This window comes from Chionomys nivalis, chromosome 25 (assembly GCF_950005125.1).
Source record: "Chionomys nivalis chromosome 25, mChiNiv1.1, whole genome shotgun sequence".
In the NCBI taxonomy this organism is placed as follows: Eukaryota; Metazoa; Chordata; class Mammalia; order Rodentia; family Cricetidae; genus Chionomys; species Chionomys nivalis.
This window is the reverse complement of record NC_080110.1, coordinates 33,842,968-33,864,161: the sequence shown is the minus strand read 5'-3', so window position 1 is coordinate 33,864,161 and position 21,194 is coordinate 33,842,968. Positions and strand designations below refer to the sequence as shown.

Below are 21,194 nucleotides of genomic sequence, written 5' to 3'. Positions count from 1 at the left end.
AACCCTTAAGGCGTTTTCCTTTCTACTGCCCTCAGTCCTGAGTTCGATTTCCAACTAAACTTCTGCTAGTCAGCGCTAAAAGCGTATGCGTTTCTGTCTGCCATTTGGTTGAATTCTTTTTCGGGGTGCAGGTTCCTTTCAGGAGCCATCACTTTCAAACTCTTCTCTCATACCACAGTGTAGCTTGAGTGACGCCATCTCCATGAATGGCCCTTTGTGACTTTTGTGCTGAAGGCCAAAACACTTTGAGTTGACTCTAAGGACTGGGTGGCCTTACCGCCATTCCCTGCAGTCCCCGTGAGTAGGCTCTGAAGACCAGGTGGCCTTATCATCATTCCACACAGTCACAGAGCTCCCTCCTCTCCTTTCTCACGCCCCCATTGGGTCACATGACTGTGGTATGGTATTTTGCCGCCACTTGCTCTCTGCCCCTGCCGTTACTGTTGCCTGGTGTTGTGTCCCCTCCCTTTCTTATACATGAACTTCTCTGAAGCTCTCAGCTTGAGCCTCACAACCCCAAGGCCCTTTCTTCCTATAGCACTAGCCTCCTATTGATTTGGATGACTTCACACTGGATTATTAAAATATTTTTTTCTTTTTTCTTTTTTTTTTGTGGGAGGGGCTTTTAGGCAGGGTTTCTCTGTGTAACAGCCTTGGCTGTCCTGGAACTCACTGTGTAGAGCAGGCTGGCCACATAGTCACAGAAATCTGCCTGCTTCTGCCTCCTCGGCGCTGGCCTAAAAGGCATGCACCACCCTACTTAGCATGCCTGATACCTTTTATGAGCAATCTTTTATCACTCCTGTCTACTCTAGTGCCTGTTGTACACATGTTATGCTTGTGGATTCTTGGGATGTTTGAAGACAGAGTCTCAGCTCACCTCTTCGTGCACCTCTGAATTGGATGGGATTGGTGTGAGCTTACTCACACTCATTCCATGTGCGGGCTGCAGGTGTCTGACGCAATGCCTAGCTTGCATGTGGAATTTAGTTGTATGGTTTCTAGACGTGCTCATCTGAAAGAACTCAGAATACTGGTAAGGGCTGGGAAGACGGCTTGGCGGGCTGAAGTGTTTGTTGCGCGAGCATGCAGACCAGCTGGGTGTGGCGTTGTGCCTGTGACCCCAGTGCTAGAGGGACATGGAGCTAGGGCCTTCTGCTCGGCCGGGTTAGCTTAAAGTGAGCGCTGAACTTCTGCAATCTTCAGGTGTAGTAAGAGACCCTGTCCCCAAAAATGCACAAAATCCCAGTTTTGTTCCCAGCACCTAGTTCAGACACCTAACAATTGCTTGTTGTCCAGCAACTGATGCCGCTGACCTTTGGACGACCACACTCACATACACAACAGACACACATCTTGATTGATTAAAAATCAATCTTTTGAAAAAAATGAACATCAACAGAAGACACGCTGTGTCAGTCTCTGGCCTCCACATGTAGCCCATGTGTGATTTCACTCACACACACATGCACGCACACACACACACACACACACACACACACACAGAGTAGCCCCTGGCATGAACTAAATCCATGACAGAAGAAAGAATACAGATAACATTAGTTGGGTAACTTGAGGGAGGTGGCATAGGGAAAACGGATTTTTAGGGGCTGCATCTTGTGTGGACTGGACTAGCCTCTGTGTTAGCAGAAAAGCATGTCTTAAAAACTCAGGATATAGAATAAGGAAGAAGAGACCATTGTCTCAGGGTCAGGGCACTGAGAGAGGAAAACAGTTCTTTACTACGTTAGGAAAGGGCTTTGACCAAAGACTCCAAGACCAAACCTAGTCCGGGATTACAATTTCTTGGAGGTCAGAAGTTAAATGTTAAAGCAGGACTCCTTCTATAGGCTCCACCTTTTATATGGAATTTTATCACAAACCCTCAACGCTTAATTAGAGTCATATCCTTTCTTCCAAGTGGTGACCTAGTTCGTGGTTGATGATTAGACCTCCTGCCCGAGATAGGGAGGCTGGGACCCCTTCATCTCCCAAGGGTGTTGGTGATAGCAGTGACTAACTTGAGGGTCCTTCTCTGCGTTTTCACTGTGTTTGATTCCATTATCTTCCATTATCAGACGAAGATAGACATCCTGCTGGATTGTGCATGGCCCAGCAGAGGCCACTATTCAGCTCCTCATTTCTCTCCTGTCGCCCTCTCTCCCCAGGAGTCTGAGGGCATCTCCTGCCACTACTGGTCTCTGTTTGATGGCCATGCCGGCTCAGGGGCCGCTGTGGTGGCATCGCGCCTGCTGCAGCACCACATCATACAGCAGCTACAGGAAATCGTGGAGATCCTGAAGAACTCCGCCATCCTTCCCCCAACCTGCCTAGGGGAGGAGCCCGAGAGCACGCCGGCCCACGGCAGGACCCTAACCCGCGCAGCCTCACTGCGTGGAGGTGTGGGGGCTCCCGGCTCCCCTAGCACACCGCCCACACGCTTCTTCACTGAAAAGAAGATCCCGCATGAGTGTTTGGTCATTGGGGCCCTGGAGAGCGCCTTCAAGGAAATGGTATGTACCGTGGACAACTGGCGTAGCTCAAGCCAAAGCTTTCTTGCTAGCAAGGTGCCCCCGAAGTGCTCATGTTCTTCCTGCCTTCTCCCGCATGCTCATCTCTCTTATACAACAAAGCTTATTAAAAAGTCACAGCAAGATACAGTTTCTGGAGCGACTGCCAGCCAGCAGAAATTAAGACCGCGAGAGAGGACGAACACAGGGATGCCCTCTGCTTATTAAATGTACACCTTATCCCTTCTATTTCATAAGACTCCTGTTGACACAAGCTGGTATGGTATGGTTCAGCTTAATTGCAGTGTGAACGTGGCTGCCATCTGCTTAACACGTATGTACAAAGTCCAGTGTTTAGGAAACCATGTTCGGTAAGGCACTTGGAAGTACCCTTTCCTTTAAAAATGGGTGCAGACTGCTGTAGCATGGGCAGTTAATCCCAGCATTTGGAGGCAGAGGCAGGTGAATCTCTATGTGTTTGAAGGCAGTTTGGTTTATGTATCGAGTTCCAGGCCACCAAGGCTACACAATGAATTAACTGGAAGTGGTGGTGCACGCCTTTAATCCCAGCACTCGGGAGGCAGAGGTAGGTGGATCTCTGTGAGTTCGAGACCAGCCTGGTCTATAGGGCGAGTTCCAGGACAGGCTCCAAAGCTACAGAGAAACCCTGTCTCAATGCCTCCCCCAAAAAGGAGCTGTGAGGGGGATGGGTTAGGCAGTGGTCATTCATTCTGGTCAGCAGGTACTGCCTGGGGAACAACCGAAGGGAAGAAAGAGGGCCACGTGACTTTTGTCTTTCCAGGGCCGGGAACCCTTTATCCTTTGCTGTCTGAGTGGGTCTGGTCACGGAATTCAGCATCCTATATGTTGGCCTGCTTCCTGAGCGTGTACCCTGGCAGAGTGACCCTCACTGTCCCAACACCGAGCAGAATGGTCATGGTTGCTGTATCCCATGTGACCTCCTGCCAGATCTGACTCCACCTTTTACTGAGACAAGTGTTGTGGCTCCCAAGGTTCTCTTCCCTGAGCAGCAGCCTATGTACGGGCAGAGTGTGGACTACTTAAGGGTGTTTGGAAGGGCTTGGGGGCAGTCAGAGGGCAGGAGTGTTTTTAAAACCTGAAGATTAGGGGCTGGAGAGATGGTTCAGTGGTTAAGAGCACTGGCTGCTCTTCCAGAGGTCCTGAGTTCAATTCCAAGCCACCACATGGCGGCTCACAACCATCTGTAATGAGATCTGGCGCCCTCCTCTGGTGTGCGGGCATCCATGGAGGCAGAATGTTGTATACATAATAAATAAATAAATCTTTAAAAAAAAAAAAACCCTGAAGATTAGAATGTGATGGCAAGTTGATCCTTGAAGCCTGGGTGGTTCAAAACTCCTCACCTGAAGAGAGTGTCCACCATCATGGCCCAGGACCTGAAGACTTCACTCTATACCCTAGTCAGAGGAGAAAAGGGAACGTAGTTCCTGACCTGTTTATAGGGAACAAAGTTCATATATGAATACCTCAAATTTGTCTGTAACTCCAGATCATCCCTTCTTGGTGTTTTCATCTCTGAACACACATATTTGCCCTTTGGTTAGTGGGGAACTAAAAATGCACCTCCTCTAGAAGGGATGATTTAGGGGGAAACTCGGGAGTCCTTCAGAGACTTGGTGTGAGACCGTCACTCCAGCTGGTGTCGATGAGGCTCAGTTGTTGGCGAGTGCGACAGGACACAGTGGCATTTATCAGACACGACAACTTGATGGTGACCCCTCTCTGCAACGAGAGAAGGAATCAGAAGGGGGGTGGGGGAGACACGTGGCGGCAGATGGTGGACTTTCATTTCCATCCATGGTTACTGGGGCTACAGAGCATCTTTTGCCTGGAATGGCTGTATTCTCAATCCCACCCGCTAGAGGCCAGTGTCGCCTTGAGGAAGGCCTCTCTAGCAACAGCAGCCCTTGCAATGTGAAGCTTATTCAGGTAAACACCTAAGAAAAAGAACCCAAGATTTGTCTTTTCGAGTTTTTCACCATTGGGCAGTTTACTACCTGAAATTTCTTGTGAAAACAGTGTGTGTGTGTGTGTGTGTGTGTGTGTGTGTGTGTGTGTGTGTGTAAATAGATACGTCACTTTTATGTAATACCTTCAGTCAGTAAATATTTGCTGAGAAACAACTCTTTGTCAAACTTGAGTGGGAGTAGAACATAGAATAAAAATAGAAAAGTTGGGTATTCGACAAGTGAAGTAGAAACGGGAGGGGGGAAGAGAGAAAAGGAAGAATTAGGTGTGAGTTAGAACTCAGGAGAGCAGGCAGACGAAACAGGGCTGGCAGAAGGGGGCGGCGGGGGGGCGGGGGGTGTCTCTGTAAGCTCTGAGTCGTGCTCCTGGGAATGAATGCTAAGTGCATTATCTAATTAGGGGGACAATTATTCCTCCCATCACCTTAGCATGTGACTCAGACTTCCTGGGGTTGGTCTCCTGTCCAGAGGATTGACAGGCCCTGCTGAGTTGCTCCTAAAGGAGTAGACAGTGGTATGTACCGGTCTGTCTTCGGAGCAGTTCAGACAGAGCCAGAGTAGCTTCCATCCTTTTGATCAGGAGGCCTAAGGAGGGGCAGTTGTGTTGTCTCTCTTTGTCCCTTCGTCCTATTCCCCAGGGAGAAAGAAGACAGTGCCTATTCTACAGTGTCTTTAAAGGCTAGTAATTCCTGGAGCAATGCGCCATTGATATCTCAGTGATTTTGATATTCTAAGTAACATCCAAGGAAGTAACACAGTGATAGCAGCAGACCAGAATATGTTTGGAAATCCCAAGCTGGAGCAAGGAGCACCTGTCTCTAGGATGCATGGGGAGTTTTCACAAAATGTAGATGATAAGAGGAGGAGGAGGAGAAAGAGGAGGAAGAGGAGGAAGAACAAGAAGTGGTAACTGCTGTGCCCAGAATCTGGACCCGAATAACCACCAAGAGACCAGATCCAATGCAAAAGCAGAGTCTCTTTAATTATGAGTTAACTTGGGTCCTCTGTCTAGCACAGCAGGTGGAACAGGAGGGAGCCCAAGCTGCAGTGGCCATGGTATATATTAGGGATAAAGCAAGGGGAGCATCTGTGAGTCTGCTAGTTGCATAGTAACAGTCTCAGGATTGGCACATCTCCGGGATGAGGGAACCTGTCCTGAGCTGATTGGTCAGCTGCACCTGTGGAAAAGTTGCAATACCTGGGGCGGGGATAGGGTGTGGGAATACTGGTTCCATCATTATCAAAAAAGCACAGCCAGAGCCCGCCAGCTAACTTATGGTCCTCCCCGTAGTTCGGGCGAGGTTGGGCAAGGTCTGGCTAGGTGGGGGCTCAGCACATTCTGCTGAGTCAAGGGCCTACATCTTGCTGGGTCTTTTCTGCAGCCTGTATTGGCTGCCAGAGGGGTGTTGGGGTGGAGGGGAGCTGGATTAGGCTCCTCAGTGACAGCATCTCTAGCAGATGTTCCATGCTCCTCTGGATCTTTTCCGGCATGTTTGATGTGCGGCTGCCTCCACGGTGTGAGGTGTGTGGGAAGGTGACCCCTGACCACCAGCACGTAATTCTATCAGGGACAGGTTTAGCCTTTGTTGTACCATGTCTTGGATCTGACTTCCTACTGGGAAGGCCATGAAACCAGTTCCTCCTATTTCCACTGTGGAACTTAGCCACTGATTGTTTGGTATGAGCATCAGAACTGACAGCATAAAACTCATGCCAGTGCCCTCAAAATAATAGCCTAAAGGCTTCTGCTGCCTCACATACAAAATTCTTTTTCTTCCCTGCTTGTCCTAATAGCCAGTTTTGGGGGAACTTTTTGTCTCAAAGCAAAACTGGGGATTTTCTGAGATGCTAAACGCAACCACCTTCCTTATCTCCAGTTTTATGGGTTCCAGTCCACTTGCCAATGGTGACTTTCTGACAGTGCTTGCCTTAGCAGCCGGGGTGTTTCCTGGACCACAGTGACAGGTATGAATGAAGCAAATGTTCTGAATCATAGTTTCAACCCCCCACCCCTGCCCCTGCCATCTAAAAAGAGTGTTCGTGTTGAATAGACGATACTTCGGACTCAGAGAGGAAGTCAATTCCATCATTAGGATGGCTGTCCAAGAATCAAAACCAAGTCCACGCTGACAAGTCTTTCAGCTTACCACCTGCAAAATTTATACTCAGGACAAAGCTAGGATGCTCTCAGAATCCTCACCTACTCCTTTTCAGTATCGGTAGGTAGCTGGTTAGATAGGTGTTTGGGCGCTTGGAGGCTATTGACGATGGATCCCTCCCTCATGACTGACTTTGGACCTCACTGGCCATTTCCTGGCTAGCCCTGGGTAGGGAAAAATCAAGATGGGCCACTGTAGTATTTTAACCTATATAAAAATATGCAGGTACCAGAGTTTCGTTGAGACCTGTTAAGCACTTTTCTCTTAGCCAAAAAAATGGAATCCACCTTTGGTCCTGCTTGGAGACTTGACATTCTCATCTGCTCAAAAAATTAGAACGTTACATCCATTATCTCCTTCCCTGAGAGTTAGCCTAGCTCGGGGTGCCAAATGCCTGCCTCACGGGAGACGCGATTCACCCAAGGGTCTGCTAAGGCTTTGGAGGGAATGAGTCTCCACTTAATGAAATGATGTACTTAGCGAAAGCACTTCCCTCAGTACAGGCCCTGCCCACTCTTCCGTGTTCTTCTTTCTCCTTCACGCCTAGTGTATTTTCCCTGATGCTCAGGGCTTCCTCGCTGCTCTCCCAAGTCCCTGTCTCCTTCTGCCATGCAGCTGTTTGCTGGCCTTCATTGCTGGGCATGCCAGCCTTGGACCCTAACCCAGAAAGGCTTGTGTTTCTCTCTTAGCTCTTGCTCATCTGCCAAGATTTGCAGCTTGCCTGCCTGTTGTTTTCCTCTCACAGTCTAAAAACAAATTGTCCTGGAGCTTCCTTCTTCCCAGTCTGTTTCTAAAATTAAATAAAATTCTTTTATTGAGGAGACGAAGAACCTGGAAGGCAACCCCAATTTTTAGAGCTGTAAAGAGAAGAATGTCCTAAAAGCTTTTTGTAAAGGAGATAATTGTGTTTAGTTTTTAAATTTGTTTTATGTGTATGGGTGGTTTTGTCTGCATGTATGTCTGTGCACCACATGTGTGCGGTCTCCTGAAAGGTGTTGAGTCCCCCTTGGAACTGGAGTTACATGTGGATGCTGGGAATTGAACCTGCTCCTCTGGAAGAGCGGTCGGTGCTCTTAACCACTGAGCCATCTCTTCAGCCACGAAATTGGCAATATTTTACCTTGTAAAACTGTTGTACATCTTCTATTACTGACAAATGGTTGGGGGAAAATATATAATAACATTATAGAAACATGAGAATGAATGCCAAGATTTTACTAATTTATTAATTCTAGAATTTCAATGAGCATATTCATGGTAAGTTTCTAACTTAAGCTTCTTTATTTAAACTTGGTTTTGTTTCGTCTTTGTTTTTGTTGTGACAGGAAGTTTTTGGGGATGGATGGGTCTGGAATATTCCACGGCAATCAGCAGGTGGCGATATTGGACAGTACTGGTTTTAGGGTTTTTGTTGGGTTTTTTTTTTCTTTTTTTGAAACTCATTGCCTAGCTGGCAGATGGCCTTGTTCTCAGAATAAATCAGGATGAGACCCGGATACTAAAGCCATACAGAATCTTATTACTTGTGACTGACACTATTAGCGGTGTGCTCAGAACCATATTAGAACCCAGCCAGGGGGAGCTGCCAGGTATATTAAAACTGCCCAGCACCGACGTTCTTCTGACCAATCGTACTTTTTTTTTCCACAACCTGGAATTGATGACCAGCAAAGACTGAGCCTGGAGTTGCATCATCTCTGAGACTTTTAAATCAAACGGCAACCATTCTGGGTAATAAATATATTTCTTTTTTTGAAATTCTTTCCCGTCAAGTGAGTCTCATTTTACACACATATCTGTATCTTCTGTTCCTGCTCCTTACAATACCAACAAAAGAGCGGATAAACCCCATAGCCTAAGAATTGGCTCTTTTTTCTTTTTGATTCAGAGATGAGCCTCACCCAAATGTGCCCTTAAGCAGTTGCAACACGGAACAACACAGCTTCACGCAGCAGAAAGCTGCCTTTGAGGGGCATCAGGACCCTGGACTGGGCAGGCCAGTCAGTGAGTCACTTCCATGGTCTGTTAGCATTTAGTCCACACTTGGAAGGAAGGCTGGCATGTCGCTGTTTTGCTAGTAAGTTATTCTAGATGTAGGTCTTGGAATTCACTGGCAGCTAAAATGAAGAGTCCTTGTGTTCTTAACACCCAGAAGTAGACAGCTTTTCTCGTGATCACATTGGCTTGTGGGAAAAAAGAATCACCTAAAACTCAGGGGCTTAAAAAAATTGTTAGACATTGTGGAATTTTTTTTTTTAATACCTAAAGTGTAAACGGCTTAGGGTAATTTGAAAGATTGAGGATTTCGGAGGGGAAAGGCAGTTAATTCCATGGTAAATATGTCTTTATTGACTGCCTTTATCGTGTTTAATCTCATAGTAAAAGAGCCACACAGATGGCCCTTTAATGTTCCTTTCAGTACAAAGATTTTCTGAATCTTTTAGAGAGGAGTAGGTGGTGTGTGCAGGAAAAAATAAGCATGCTATTTTGGCTTCTAGGGAGGAGGGGAACGAAGCAATTATTTTTAGAATCTGTTCTAGTTGCTCACAGCTCTAGGAGAATAGAAGAGAGTGTGTTAATGCCAGTGAATTCTTCCGGGGGAGGAGTTCTGCAGAAACAGGCCTTTTAAATCCCGGTGATAGTGCTAGCGGAGAGCACACTTGTGATTACCGCGTGTGCACATATGTATTTCCTCACAGATGTGGGGGATGGGCCGGTCAGAACATGCATGCAGCAGCAGGGTTTCTTGGATTCAAAAAATAGTTAGACTTGAGTCCACTTTTTAAAAAAATAAGAAAGTAGCATGCCTTATCCAGAGGGAGCTACAGAAAAAAAAAAGGTACAGTTGAAATGTAAAAAAAGGAAGAAGGAATGGAGAGAGAGAGAGAGAGAGAGAGAGAGAGAGAGAGAGAGAGAGAGAGAGAGAACGTGCACCGTACTGTTAATTTATATTAAGGTCTGAGCTGACTAAACTCACCAGAACGTTCCCCATTAAAAGTAAATATGAACTCTGCTGTTGGAAATGAACAGAACATCTTATTGCTGGACATTGCCTTGATTACCCCCTCCAAGGATTAAATAATTTTAAAATCAGACATTCTTACATTAGAAACCATGATAACACCCTTCACATTCCAGTCCGTCTGCAGCATGCAAACACTTGGATGCTTAAGGAATGTTTAATAAATAGTGCCTTTCATTCAGACTTACATATTCAAACAAATATCGATTGCAACTGTGAAGGGAGAGTTTCCGTAGCTAAATCAGTGCTTTTCAGTATATTAAAAACAGTAATGTTGGATGTGGACTTGGATATACCAGTTTATTTATTTATTATGTGTTAAATGTGCATATACTTATTAATTCTAAAATGTACCTATGGCAACCATTTTAGTTATTTTGCAAAAAAATTAACTAGTCTACCCATGAAAGGATTCTTTCTATTCTAAAAGTAAAAGAAAAACTAGGTCTCTTGATGTTTTCTCTCTTCCCTCTCCCTTGAGAGAGCCCTGCCCCCAGCTCTCATGTCACCTTGAGCTTCCTGCCATCTGTGGCATGGGATGTCAGAACCCTTTCCTCTTGTCCACCAGCAGTCAGCTGCATCAAGGGTTCTGGCCGCGTTGGTGTCTCAGCACACGTCTGCCTGGTAAATGCGGTGTTTGTGGACAGTCGCTTCCATTTCTTCTGTCATAGGTAAAGTGGCGAGAAGATGTTTAGAAGTCCAGACTTTTCTTTTTTAAGTATATTTCTTTAATTGTCCATCTAACAGACACTTAACTAAACCAAGGTTTACCTGGCCTGATACAGATGTTGAGGGTCTGAAAGCAACAAACATGGCCGTTGCCCGCAACTGTGGACTTCCCACACTGTGGGAGGAGTCTGGTGCCTGTGGTTAAGGTCCACCTCCACCATACCTCCTAATTCAGCCCTCTTAATAGCATTTCTGTAAGTCATGTAGTCCTCTGTACAGTCCTCGTGCTTGACCCCGCTACAGTATTCGAAGCTGCTGTCACTTCCGCAGAGGCTCCTCAATTGTCTCAAACTCCCACATCCCCCCGACACACACACATACCACCCCTTACCATGGCTCCTCAGCCCCTCGCCTGTTTCAATTCTTATCCGTTGGTTTCTTCATCCTGTCTTAGTATGTTTTTTCCCCTACTGTTTTTTTTTTTTAAATACAGAGTCTTGTCATATAACCCTAGTCAGCCCAGAACTCTTAGCCCTTCTGCATCATGCTCCTGCATGCAAGAGTTGCAAGCCTGTAGAGCCAGGTCCATCTTCTGCCTTCTCTTTAAGTAGTCGTTGCTCTAGTCTGTGCCCTCAGCTTGAGAAACTATTGGTGTTTGCTCCATCACCATCTCTAACGCCTGGAGCATAGTAGTAATCCGGTGCCGGATAACTAAACATTCTCCCTTATTCAATGCGGGAGCTGATTGAAGCCTTTAACTCCAATTCCAGATTCTGAGAGTCGCAGAAGTACCCAGCACCAATCAGAACAGTCAGGGCACTGTTATCCACACACCTTCTCTCTCCCTCTGCCTCAACAGTGGATGACTTCAGTGTAGAAATAACTCAACGCCTGTATTCCCAAAGACACGGCTCATTTGGTTCTTTCAGTAGAATGGTCTTGACATTGTCTATCAAAAGAAATGTTGGTCTGCTTTTAATTGTTCTGAGGGTGCTTCATTACATGGCAGGTAGTACCTGGTCTGAAAAGAGAACTGGTATTAAATAAAATCTACTCTCCCTCGATGTAAATATGGGCAGTGTCCCCACTTCTCTGCATCCGAATAACAGTTAATTATGGTGGTCCTGAGGCCACAGTGAGATTGCACATGCGTGACACTTAGCTCAATGCCTGGTGGGGAGAAAGTGTCTGTGGGCTGCTCCAAAGCTGGGAGTGTGCCCCATGGTGATCTGTGGCTGCAGAGGAGGCACTGCGTTCAGACACATCTGTGTTGAAATGCAGACAGTTCTCCCCTTCAGTGGCCTCTTTTTATCAAGCTATAAAAGAACCACTTATTCGAGGCTTCACATTAAAAACATGGTTTATGTCCAGGTACTTGGTATTCCTAGCCGTCTTCTGTGCCCCACGTGACATCAGGGAACCCACACAGACTAGATTCCATAAGCTGTGGCATCTGTTAACTGGATTTACATTCTCCTCTTCCCAAATTTGCCTGTTATGTCTCTGTGTGGTCCTTCGGTTGCAGTCTCTGGTCTGCCGTGCGCTGGTATTTGTGTCATGTCCTCCAGGGACGTCCATTAGGTCAGTGGCTCTCAACCTATGGATGGTGCCTGCCCTAAGGGGTCAGATGACCCTTTCACATGGATCACATAGCAAATAGGGTGCATATCAGATAGTTACATTACGATTCATAGCAGTGGCAGAATTACAGTTACTAAGTAGCAAAGAAATAATTTTATGGCTGGGGGCCACCACAGGTGAGGTACTGTATTAAAGGGTCGCAGCGTTAGGAAAGTTGAACACCCCTGCAGGTCATAGGAAAGCAGGTTCTGAGGACTGCCTGTCCCTTCTGGAAGCACATCCAGACTTCGAGACTGTACCAAGTGGTGGGAGGAAGGCTTCCTTTAGTCACAAGTCCTGCGCAATTGCACTAACTTTCCCTTCTTCTCCAGGACCTCCAAATAGAACGAGAGAGGACTGCATATAACATATCTGGCGGCTGCACCGCCCTCATTGTGCTTTGCCTTCTGGGGAAGCTGTACGTGGCCAATGCTGGGGATAGCAGGTAAGCAAATCAGCTCTCTGGTTCTTACTAACTTCCGGTGCTTCTGACAGTGTCTACCTGTTCTTTAGGAATTCAGTGATTGGAAAGACAATTATTCTGGTTGGGACTGTGAAAAGAACAAGCTTCCTACATGCTAACAGAAAAGCATTTGTTTGGTTGGTTGGTTGTTTGGTTGTTTGGTTGGTTGGTTGGTTGGTTTTTTGGGACGGGGTTTTTTCTGTGTAGCCTTGGTTGTCCTGGAACTCACTCTGTAGACCAGACTGGCCTCTAAGTCAGATCCGCCTGTCCCTGTCTCCCGAGTGCTGGAATTAAAGGACAGAGACAGAGACCAACATTGGAGCACTGGACTGAAGTCTCACAATCCAAAGGAGGAGCAGAAGGAGAGTGAGCACGAGCAAGGAACTCAGGACTGCGAGGGGTGCACCCACACACTGAGGCAATGGGGATGTTCTATCGGGAACTCACCAAGGCCAGCTGGCCAGGGACTGAAAAAGCATGGGACAAAACCGGTCTCGCTGAACATAATGGACAATGAGGACTACTGAGAACTGAAGAACAATGGCAATGGGTTCTTGATCCTATTGCACGTAATGGCTTTGTGGGAGCCCAGGTAGTTTGGATGCTCACCTTAATAGACCTGGATGGAGGTGGGTGGTCCTTGGACCTCCCACAGGGCAGAGAAACCTGCTTGCTCTTTGGGCTGAGGAGGAAGGAAGACTTGATTGGGGGAGGGGGAGGGAATGGGAGGTGGTGGCGGGGAAGAGGCAGAAATCTTTAATAATTAAATAAATTAATTAAAAAAAAAAGAAAAAAAAAAAGAACAATCAGATTGTTACAGAAGGGTGGAGGGCATGTGATGTGTTCATAGCTGCAGCTGGTGTATGTCTAGAGCTCATCTAAGCCAGGAATGGTCAAATGTTGGTTTGGGCCTTGAAACTTGGTTTTCAGTCAAAGTTTAGCAGAGTCAGGATATTGGAGGGCAGTGAAGGAGGGGGGGATCTGAACAGAGTGAGTGCTTGGAGCGGCCCTAGCACATTCCCCTGCCAACTATAGCTCCCCACAGTCATTTGGCATTTGCCCCACCCAGGAGCCCAAAAGCTTCTCCTTGTATATGCATTCCTTTTGGGGCTCTATGTGCCCATGTGTGTGTGTGTGTGTGTGCATGTGTATGTGTAGCGAGCTGCATGAAGCCACACCTGATGGCAATGTAGAGAGCTGCGTGGAGTCGCACCTGATGGTGCTGGCTCCCGCCCTCCGCGATCCCGAAAGCGAGTGCTCTCTGTGATAATCAACTCCTATGGCTAAAGCCTGACTTATGCTATTATCATGCAATGACTGTCAGCTGCTTGCATATGCGTGAACCTATGGGCAGTGCCCACCTGGCAATCTGAGGTTGGCGGCCCAGGCCTACTTAAGGGCTGGGAGAGGTTGGCCCGGAGGAGAGAGGAAGAGAGAGAGAGAGGAAGAGAGAAGGGAAAAGATTGCTGTGAATAAAGTCCTGGAATAAAACTGCAGTGAGAAGAGCTCTGGTGTTGCGCGTCCTCCTTGCTGGACGAGGGGGGCCGCGACAGTTGGTGGCCCGTACGGGGACAAGACAAGTGGTGCCATGTACGGGGATCCTCCAAACCTCTCTCCGTGGAGCCCAGAACTTGCTGCAGTCAGGGGGTGCACCGGATAATCCTCAGGTAAAGACTGGGGATCCGCGAAAAAAGCGGGTTTTCCACTCTCGCCGGTAGAAGGGAGAGTGGGGGTAATGAGAGCCACGACCAAAGTGGACGGTTTAAAGTAAAAATAAAAGAAAGAATGGGATTTTAGAATGGGCGCTTCAACATCACACCTGATTTTTCTGGCTCTTAACGAGCTGTTAAGGAGCGCATTGGAAAAGTTTTTGACTAAATGTGACACAATTGCTCCTTGGTTTGCCGTCTCTGGCAAGCTTAATGTGTCATCCTGGGACAAGCTTGGTAGAGATCTGAATTTTGCTGCAGAACAAGGTATGCTAAGGAAGGAAGTTAGATTCATGTGGTTTGAATTACCGAGACCTCCTGAGTTTGCAGTGGAGAGTGAGCAGCTGCGGCTCCAAGGCCAAGCAGGGCTGAGGGTCTGCAAACCTGCAAACACCCAGGACCTGCCTTGAGGACCAACAAGGCCAGAATGCTAGGCCACTCCCAGCATGTGCCTCAGGGCATAGAAGCACAACCGTGATAAGATCTGTTGGCTTGGACCTCTGTCCCTGCCAGGGGCAACAGGCCGAGATGGGATCCATCCCACCCCGATGGGGCCGGCCACTCTGCGCTGCCAAGCCTCTACCTTACAGCTAGGTGGAGAGGTGGAGTCTGCAACCTGCGTCCGAGGGCAGCTGGGAAATGGCAGTAAATTGCAGTAAATACCCTTAAGAATGCTGCGTCCCCGCTCAGCAGGAAGTAGCCAGACAGACTGACAACGCCCAAATTCCCTAAAACGTGTAAGTGGGGACCCTTCAATGGTTGCAGAGCAGCAAGCCTGCTTCCCTGAGTTCTCCACTCCATGCACCAGTTTGGACCCAGAAAGAATGCAGCTGGGGCAGAAAGGCAGCTGGAGCAGAGCTTTGCTAGGTGGCTGTGGTGGAAGGCACATTGCCTCAGCAGTCGGTGCCTAGCCTGGCGGATGCCACGACAGTGCTGAGAGTGCAAACACAACAAGTGCTGGAGCTGAGACAGGCTGGAGCACAGACCCCACTGGGCTGCCCGAGAACGCAGCGTAGCTGCAGGGCAAGGAAAAGGTTATGGCAGTTTTAGGCTCTGCACGCTGCTGAAGAGTCTGCGACAGAGCGAATTTAAATCAAGAGACTGCCCTATTGTAAGAGCAGGTACCTGTGGGTACTGTTTTAGCCAAAGGGTTGGTAGAATACCATAGCCCAAATGGGAGTTTGGGTCTAATGGTGATTGGGAACCCTACTGCTGGCAATCTCAACACCTGTTGTCATGGGCATTTATCTTTAAATCCTGTGTAAGATCAGACAACTCATGAGAATGCAGCATATGGTCACTTAGCAGAAGCAGGATCAGCTGAGCTGCTAGGGAAGCCAGAGGTGCACGAGGGAGAAGGTGTCTTCCATGCACTCAGCTGACAAGAATGAATGTGCCACGGGGGTATGGCAGCTGGGGTATGTTAAGAGAGGCAAGTCCATACCCTAGTCTGTCAGACATTTCTATCCATCCAGGGCTGTGTGTGACCAGCATTCAGTATGAAAGATTAACCCATGCAGCTAATCTGTCTAAAGAATTGTCTAGATATCTTTTAGGTAATTGGTCTGGTGAATTCAAAAACAACTGGAAAAGCTGCGGATGACGATTGCGACTGCAGATTCCACACGCATGGATACCAGCCTGGCAGAAGGACTATCCTCCTGGATCACTCCATGGATCATCTGAAGGAGTGGGCGGGAGTAGGAGCCCTAACAGGCTTAATGGTGCTTGCCTCCCTGGTATGCCTGTGGTGCGTCTGTCACATAAGGGTTTCACAGCATTGCAATGCAGTTATGATCATTCAGGCCTTCACGGTCATTGAAGCAGGACAGTCTCCCCAAGTTTGGCTATCTTAAAAGAGACAGAAGCGAGCACAGGATGCGAGGCTTGCGCACTGCACTTGAGGTAAGCATACATCAGCCTCAAGAAGAGCAAGTCTGATTGCATGTGGGTTGGTGTCTAACTCCCACCTCTGTAAAAAGACACCGGACAGGTCTAGTGTTCTCTGGGTGGATGACACCTGGACAGACACTAGCACATGTTCCATTTTTAACAGAGATCAGACCTCTACTCTTGCCTGTAGCTTTACAAAACAAAAAGGGGGAACTGTAGCGAGCTGCATGAAGCCACACCTGATGGCAATGTAGAGAGCTGCGTGGAGTCGCACCTGATGGTGCTGGCTCCCGCCCTCCGCGATCCCGAAAGCGAGTGCTCTCTGTGATAATCAACTCCTATGGCTAAAGCCTGACTTATGCTATTATCATGCAATGACTGTCAGCTGCTTGCATATGCGTGAACCTATGGGCAGTGCCCACCTGGCAATCTGAGGTTGGCGGCCCAGGCCTACTTAAGGGCTGGGAGAGGTTGGCCCGGAGGAGAGAGGAAGAGAGAGAGAGGAAGAGAGAAGGGAAAAGATTGCTGTGAATAAAGTCCTGGAATAAAACTGCAGTGAGAAGAGCTCCGGTGTGTCGTGCATCCTCCTTGCTGGCCGAGGTGGGCCGCGACATGTATGCACACACGTGTGTGCATGTGTGTGTGAGACCCTTTGCCTAGCATTACCAAAGAAGAAGATAAACTTGTTCTTTTTCCACCTTAAATAAATGGCACTTCTTTGACAGTGACCGTCTTCAGTATCAGTGTGGCTGACTGCGTATAGGGACCTTTCCCTAAAGAATGACTGTTTTGAAAATGGCAAAATTTCTGGACTCTAAACATGGAAGGGCGATTCCTTAGCAGTGGCTGCTGTCTTGGGATTATATTGTTCCTTTAGGCCCTGGGCCACTGATCTGCATTCCTGCCTCTTGAGTCCTTCTCACGTTCCCATCCCACCTCATACACACACACTGCTCTTCCTCATCGCTGGTGTCTCTGCAGCTCAGAAGACTAACCATCTTGACTCAATGATGAGATTCACTCTCTTCTTTCTCCCGTTTACAACGAGGAGACCCAGCTGAGCATTCTCCATGCCTCTTCTCCCAATAAAGCAGCTAACCCTAACCTTTATCCTGGAAGAACATAGAAAACAAAGAAGAAAGGACTGCCCAGGAACCAGTTCATGGGTTTGAAGATGGAATACTTTGAAAGGTCCACTTATTTTGAAAGAATATGTGGATTTTCTGTTTGACACACACGCTGTATCAGGTTTCAGTGTGAAATTTCACCCAGTAAATGGCAGGGTATTTAAGATACTATTTACCACATGGCTCCTGCCCCCTGTGCCCACTGAGTTTCACCAGCTCAGATGTCGCAACAATGGATGGAAACACGAATGGGAGCTAATCAGGAGTCAGTAGAATGCCCTCAGGAAGGGGCTAGCTACCCTAGCCTTGCAGGACAGGGCAAGAACAACAACTAATGTATAAACAGTAGAACAGATCTACAGGGAGCCTTGAAGAAAGGCCCTTTCTCTTCCATGGCCTACCAGGTTTCTCATTGGTTGAGCCCACCACACTCAAGCCAGCTAACTAGAGGTGAGCATGCCTGGCCCAAAGGCAAGGCTGAGGCCAATGGGAAGCAGCCAGCATGCTTGTCACTTCCTTCCTCCTCTTCATACCCAGGAGTCTTACAGCTTCTGCCCAGAAATCGGTGACTTGCACATGGGCAGATGGTAGCCTCTTGTCCCGTTCTAGATCCTAACCATGTTGAGCGATGGCAAGCAGAGGTGATGGCTTCTTTCTGCTCTCATGGAGACTGGGCCTCCAGCTCACACTCACTTCTTCTTGTCTTTACGTCCCACTCCCGGTCTGTTAAAGTGAGTTTGCTCCCCTAAACTTCGGCACTAAGAAGTGACCGAGTGACAGTCCAGGCCACAGCCTACCCCTCCTCCTGGCCCGGGTCTCCTGAGGAGGGGTCACCTTCCAGATGACCTCGGGTTCAGAAGTTTACTCCTTGTCAGTGTCCGATAGCTTTTGCTCAGATCATCCTTTTTCAAAACCGTGACTCCTCCCAAGCGTTTTGTTTATCTTTCTAAAAAACAATCTGCTTTGGCAGCCAGACTCCTTTATAGCCACCCCTAGCCATGCCACGTCTTATGTGTCCCAGAAACTCCCTGCTCAGGGACCTGCCAGTTCCCAGTGTTTATCTTCTGAGCTTTTGCCATTTTACCATGGGTACCATTTATGCTGTCCACATGCATAAATACATTGGACTACATGACATCTAGAATTTATGGCTTGCTAAAGGCTAACCTAGGGGAATGACACTTTCAGAAAACAAAGTCATGCTACTTTAGCCAGTCTTCGTGACATTTCTTATAGCTCTGTGACATCTTTCTTAGAGCCTATTGTTAAATTTTTAATTTAACCAAGGCCCTGTGTTTCTAAGTGCCCATAAAATATGTTTTATATTTAGTTCTAATTTATTAAAAGCCTAATAAATACTCATTTTCTTAACTAAGTTGTGATGCACAGAATAAAAATTACCCTGCAACCCAGGAAGCTTAAATTATATTTGTGGAACTCAGACCCCGATGTCCAGATACAAAGTTGGGGTTTTACAGCTAATTGGTCGGGTTTGGTATCCACATGTGGACTGTAATTCATAGAGAAGCCTAGAACAGTGGGAACGGGTTTTTATTAAGCTCGCCAAATGATCATTTATGGAGCACTTAGGATGTTACTTGCAGCTCTTTCATGAATGATAGATACGGATGTCATCTTCGACCATCCTCCTCTACTTTACATACTGATGATGTATTGTGAGCTTTTCAGTTTAAAAACATGGTCTTCTTCGGAACTGGGTAAGCATCTTCGTATCTATAAAACTATAGGTTATTATCTGTCAACAAGCAGTCAGAAATCCAAGACTCAGGTAACAAAAAAAAATGATTAAAGCTGACAGAAAATTCTGGCAACATAGCCTTGATTAATTAAGTGCTAATTTTTTCATTGTTAGATAATAACTGTCATGTGTTTATACTTTAAGTCTTGACAGTTTTTAGGGTGAAAATAAATCATTGTGAGTTCGCTACCCTGTAAGTAATTACAGGGTAGCGATGAGGAAAGCGTTGCTCTGATTGAGGAGCTGCCCGTGGTCAAGGACTGCTTTCTGGGCTCCTTATCTGTGTGTCATCTGATTTACCATCCAGCCCTGTGTTTGCTCCGGGGCTGTCTTCAGGAAACGCTGCTGGTTGCGTCTGTGGTTTACCAGTGTTTGACTCCATAGCCGGCCTCTATGTACAGCGGTGAGTGATTCATTCATCCAAGGCCTGGTCCACAGAGGAGACCAACTTCCTTCTCTTGTTAGCCGAGCTCACCAGCTGTCTAAAAAGATGCAGCGACTGCAGGGTACTCAGTCGCGTTACTTCTCCCAGGCAAAAATTGTCAGCTCAACACCTGGGGATCTTAAGGAGCTAACAGGGAAGCAGATGGTGGGTGGGTTTCTCCCTTTAAGCAAAAATGAGCCAGGAGCATGGAAATGTCATGCGAAGCATTATGCAGGCTGTTACCCATTGTGTTTGAGTCATCAGCTCCTCGGGGTCGGGCTGTTCTTCAGTTCGGGAGGGTGCTGCGTCTCCATCTTAGAAGATGATTTTATTCCGTTTCTAGAGAGCTCAGGCACTGGGGAAGCAGAGCCATGACTGCTTACTTCAAACAATGTCTCAAGGTTTGGCAACTGAGACTAGGCGAACTCATTCAGATTAAAGAAAGGCATTTAAGAATCATTAATGTCTTGATTTCCACGCTTGAAAGAACTGTACTAGCAGCATCAGCGGGGCAGCTAAGCAAGCACTAGGCACTTCTTAATACTAGAACAAGGTCGTGTTTAATTCTGTCAATAAGAGAGTGAAAAGTCGGAATTGTTCATGTTAGAGACATGCAGTTTATCAGAAGCATTTCCCCAAGGTTCCCAGCTACTGAGGAGTAGAGTTTCCCTAACACCCAAGATTGGAGTACAAGACCATGTTGTCAGGGACGACACCCATCTATCCACCCATGCTCAGACTCATTTCAAAATCTCTCATACAAGAATTTTTAGTTAACATTTCTACTCCCTATTTATTTGTACATGAAATACTGATAAACTTTACAATCAGCGGCATCTCAGAGTTTACCCAGAATGGATTATGGGTATAAGTGAGTGCATAGCTATATTTAGAAGCTAGGTAGTTTCAGATTGAGTCTATGTAGCCCAGGCTTGCCTTGATCTCCTCATTCTGGGTGCTGGGATTATGATGCTCACGCAGTACCATCCCTAGCTCTTAGAGACTGATGTAAATAGGTCACATTTGTCTTACTTTTCTATTGCTGTGAAAAAACACCATGACCAAGGCAACTTCTTAAAGAGTTTATTTGGGAGGTTTTGCAGAGTTAGAGTCCATGGCCGTCGTGACAGGAAATATGGCATCGGGCAAGCATGATACTGATCCTTAACTAGGAGGCAGAGACAGGAAATTAATACTGATGTAAGTCTTGAAAACTTCAAGCCTGACCCAGTGACATACCTCTTTCAACAAGGCCACGCCTCATAATCCTTTCCAAACAGTTCCACCAACTGGGTGCAAGTTTTCAAATAGATGAGGATGGGGAGAGGGGGTTCTCATTCAAATCACCCCAGCAGTCATCAATACCTTTGAGTGACCCAATCTGTTCCTATATAGTGTAGAAAAGATGCTTTTCAAAGAGAGACCAGTCCGCTTTCTAAAAGTCACAGAGTTTTGAGATCATTTTAAATGTTGTGTTTTCATTTTAAAGATAGTCTGTTGCAAATAACCTAAGCTGCCCCTCAACCCGCAATGTGACCATTATAATAAACATTAATCCTATAAAGTCAGACTTTCATTCATCTATGTTTATGACTTCTTTAAAATGAGTGTCTCCAGGACCTTGAAAGTGACCCCCAAGATTCCTAAGAATATGAGCTTACATGCTTGAAATTCTCCTGGAAAAGATGAAGAGGTCAAGGGAGTATTCGCTAATTAGCACCATGCAAGAGTGAGCAACCATTGGACCGGCTGTATCCAACCTTTTGACTTTGGCAGGTGATGTGGTTGGTGTTTTGAGAACAACACAATTTAAAAAAAAAAAAAAAAGTC

The 21,194-nt window shown here is 46.9% G+C and overlaps 1 protein-coding gene across 1 annotated transcript in view; it reads left to right on the top strand.

The window, feature by feature from the left end:
* Ppm1h (protein phosphatase, Mg2+/Mn2+ dependent 1H) overlaps nt 1-21,194 on the top strand; it is a 260,866-nt gene that overhangs the window by 116,378 nt on the left and 123,294 nt on the right. The window contains exons 3-4 of the mRNA XM_057757710.1: nt 2,169-2,513; nt 12,322-12,434. Coding sequence (XP_057613693.1) covers nt 2,169-2,513; nt 12,322-12,434 — 458 coding nt within the window. The remainder of the gene's footprint in view (nt 1-2,168; nt 2,514-12,321; nt 12,435-21,194) is intronic.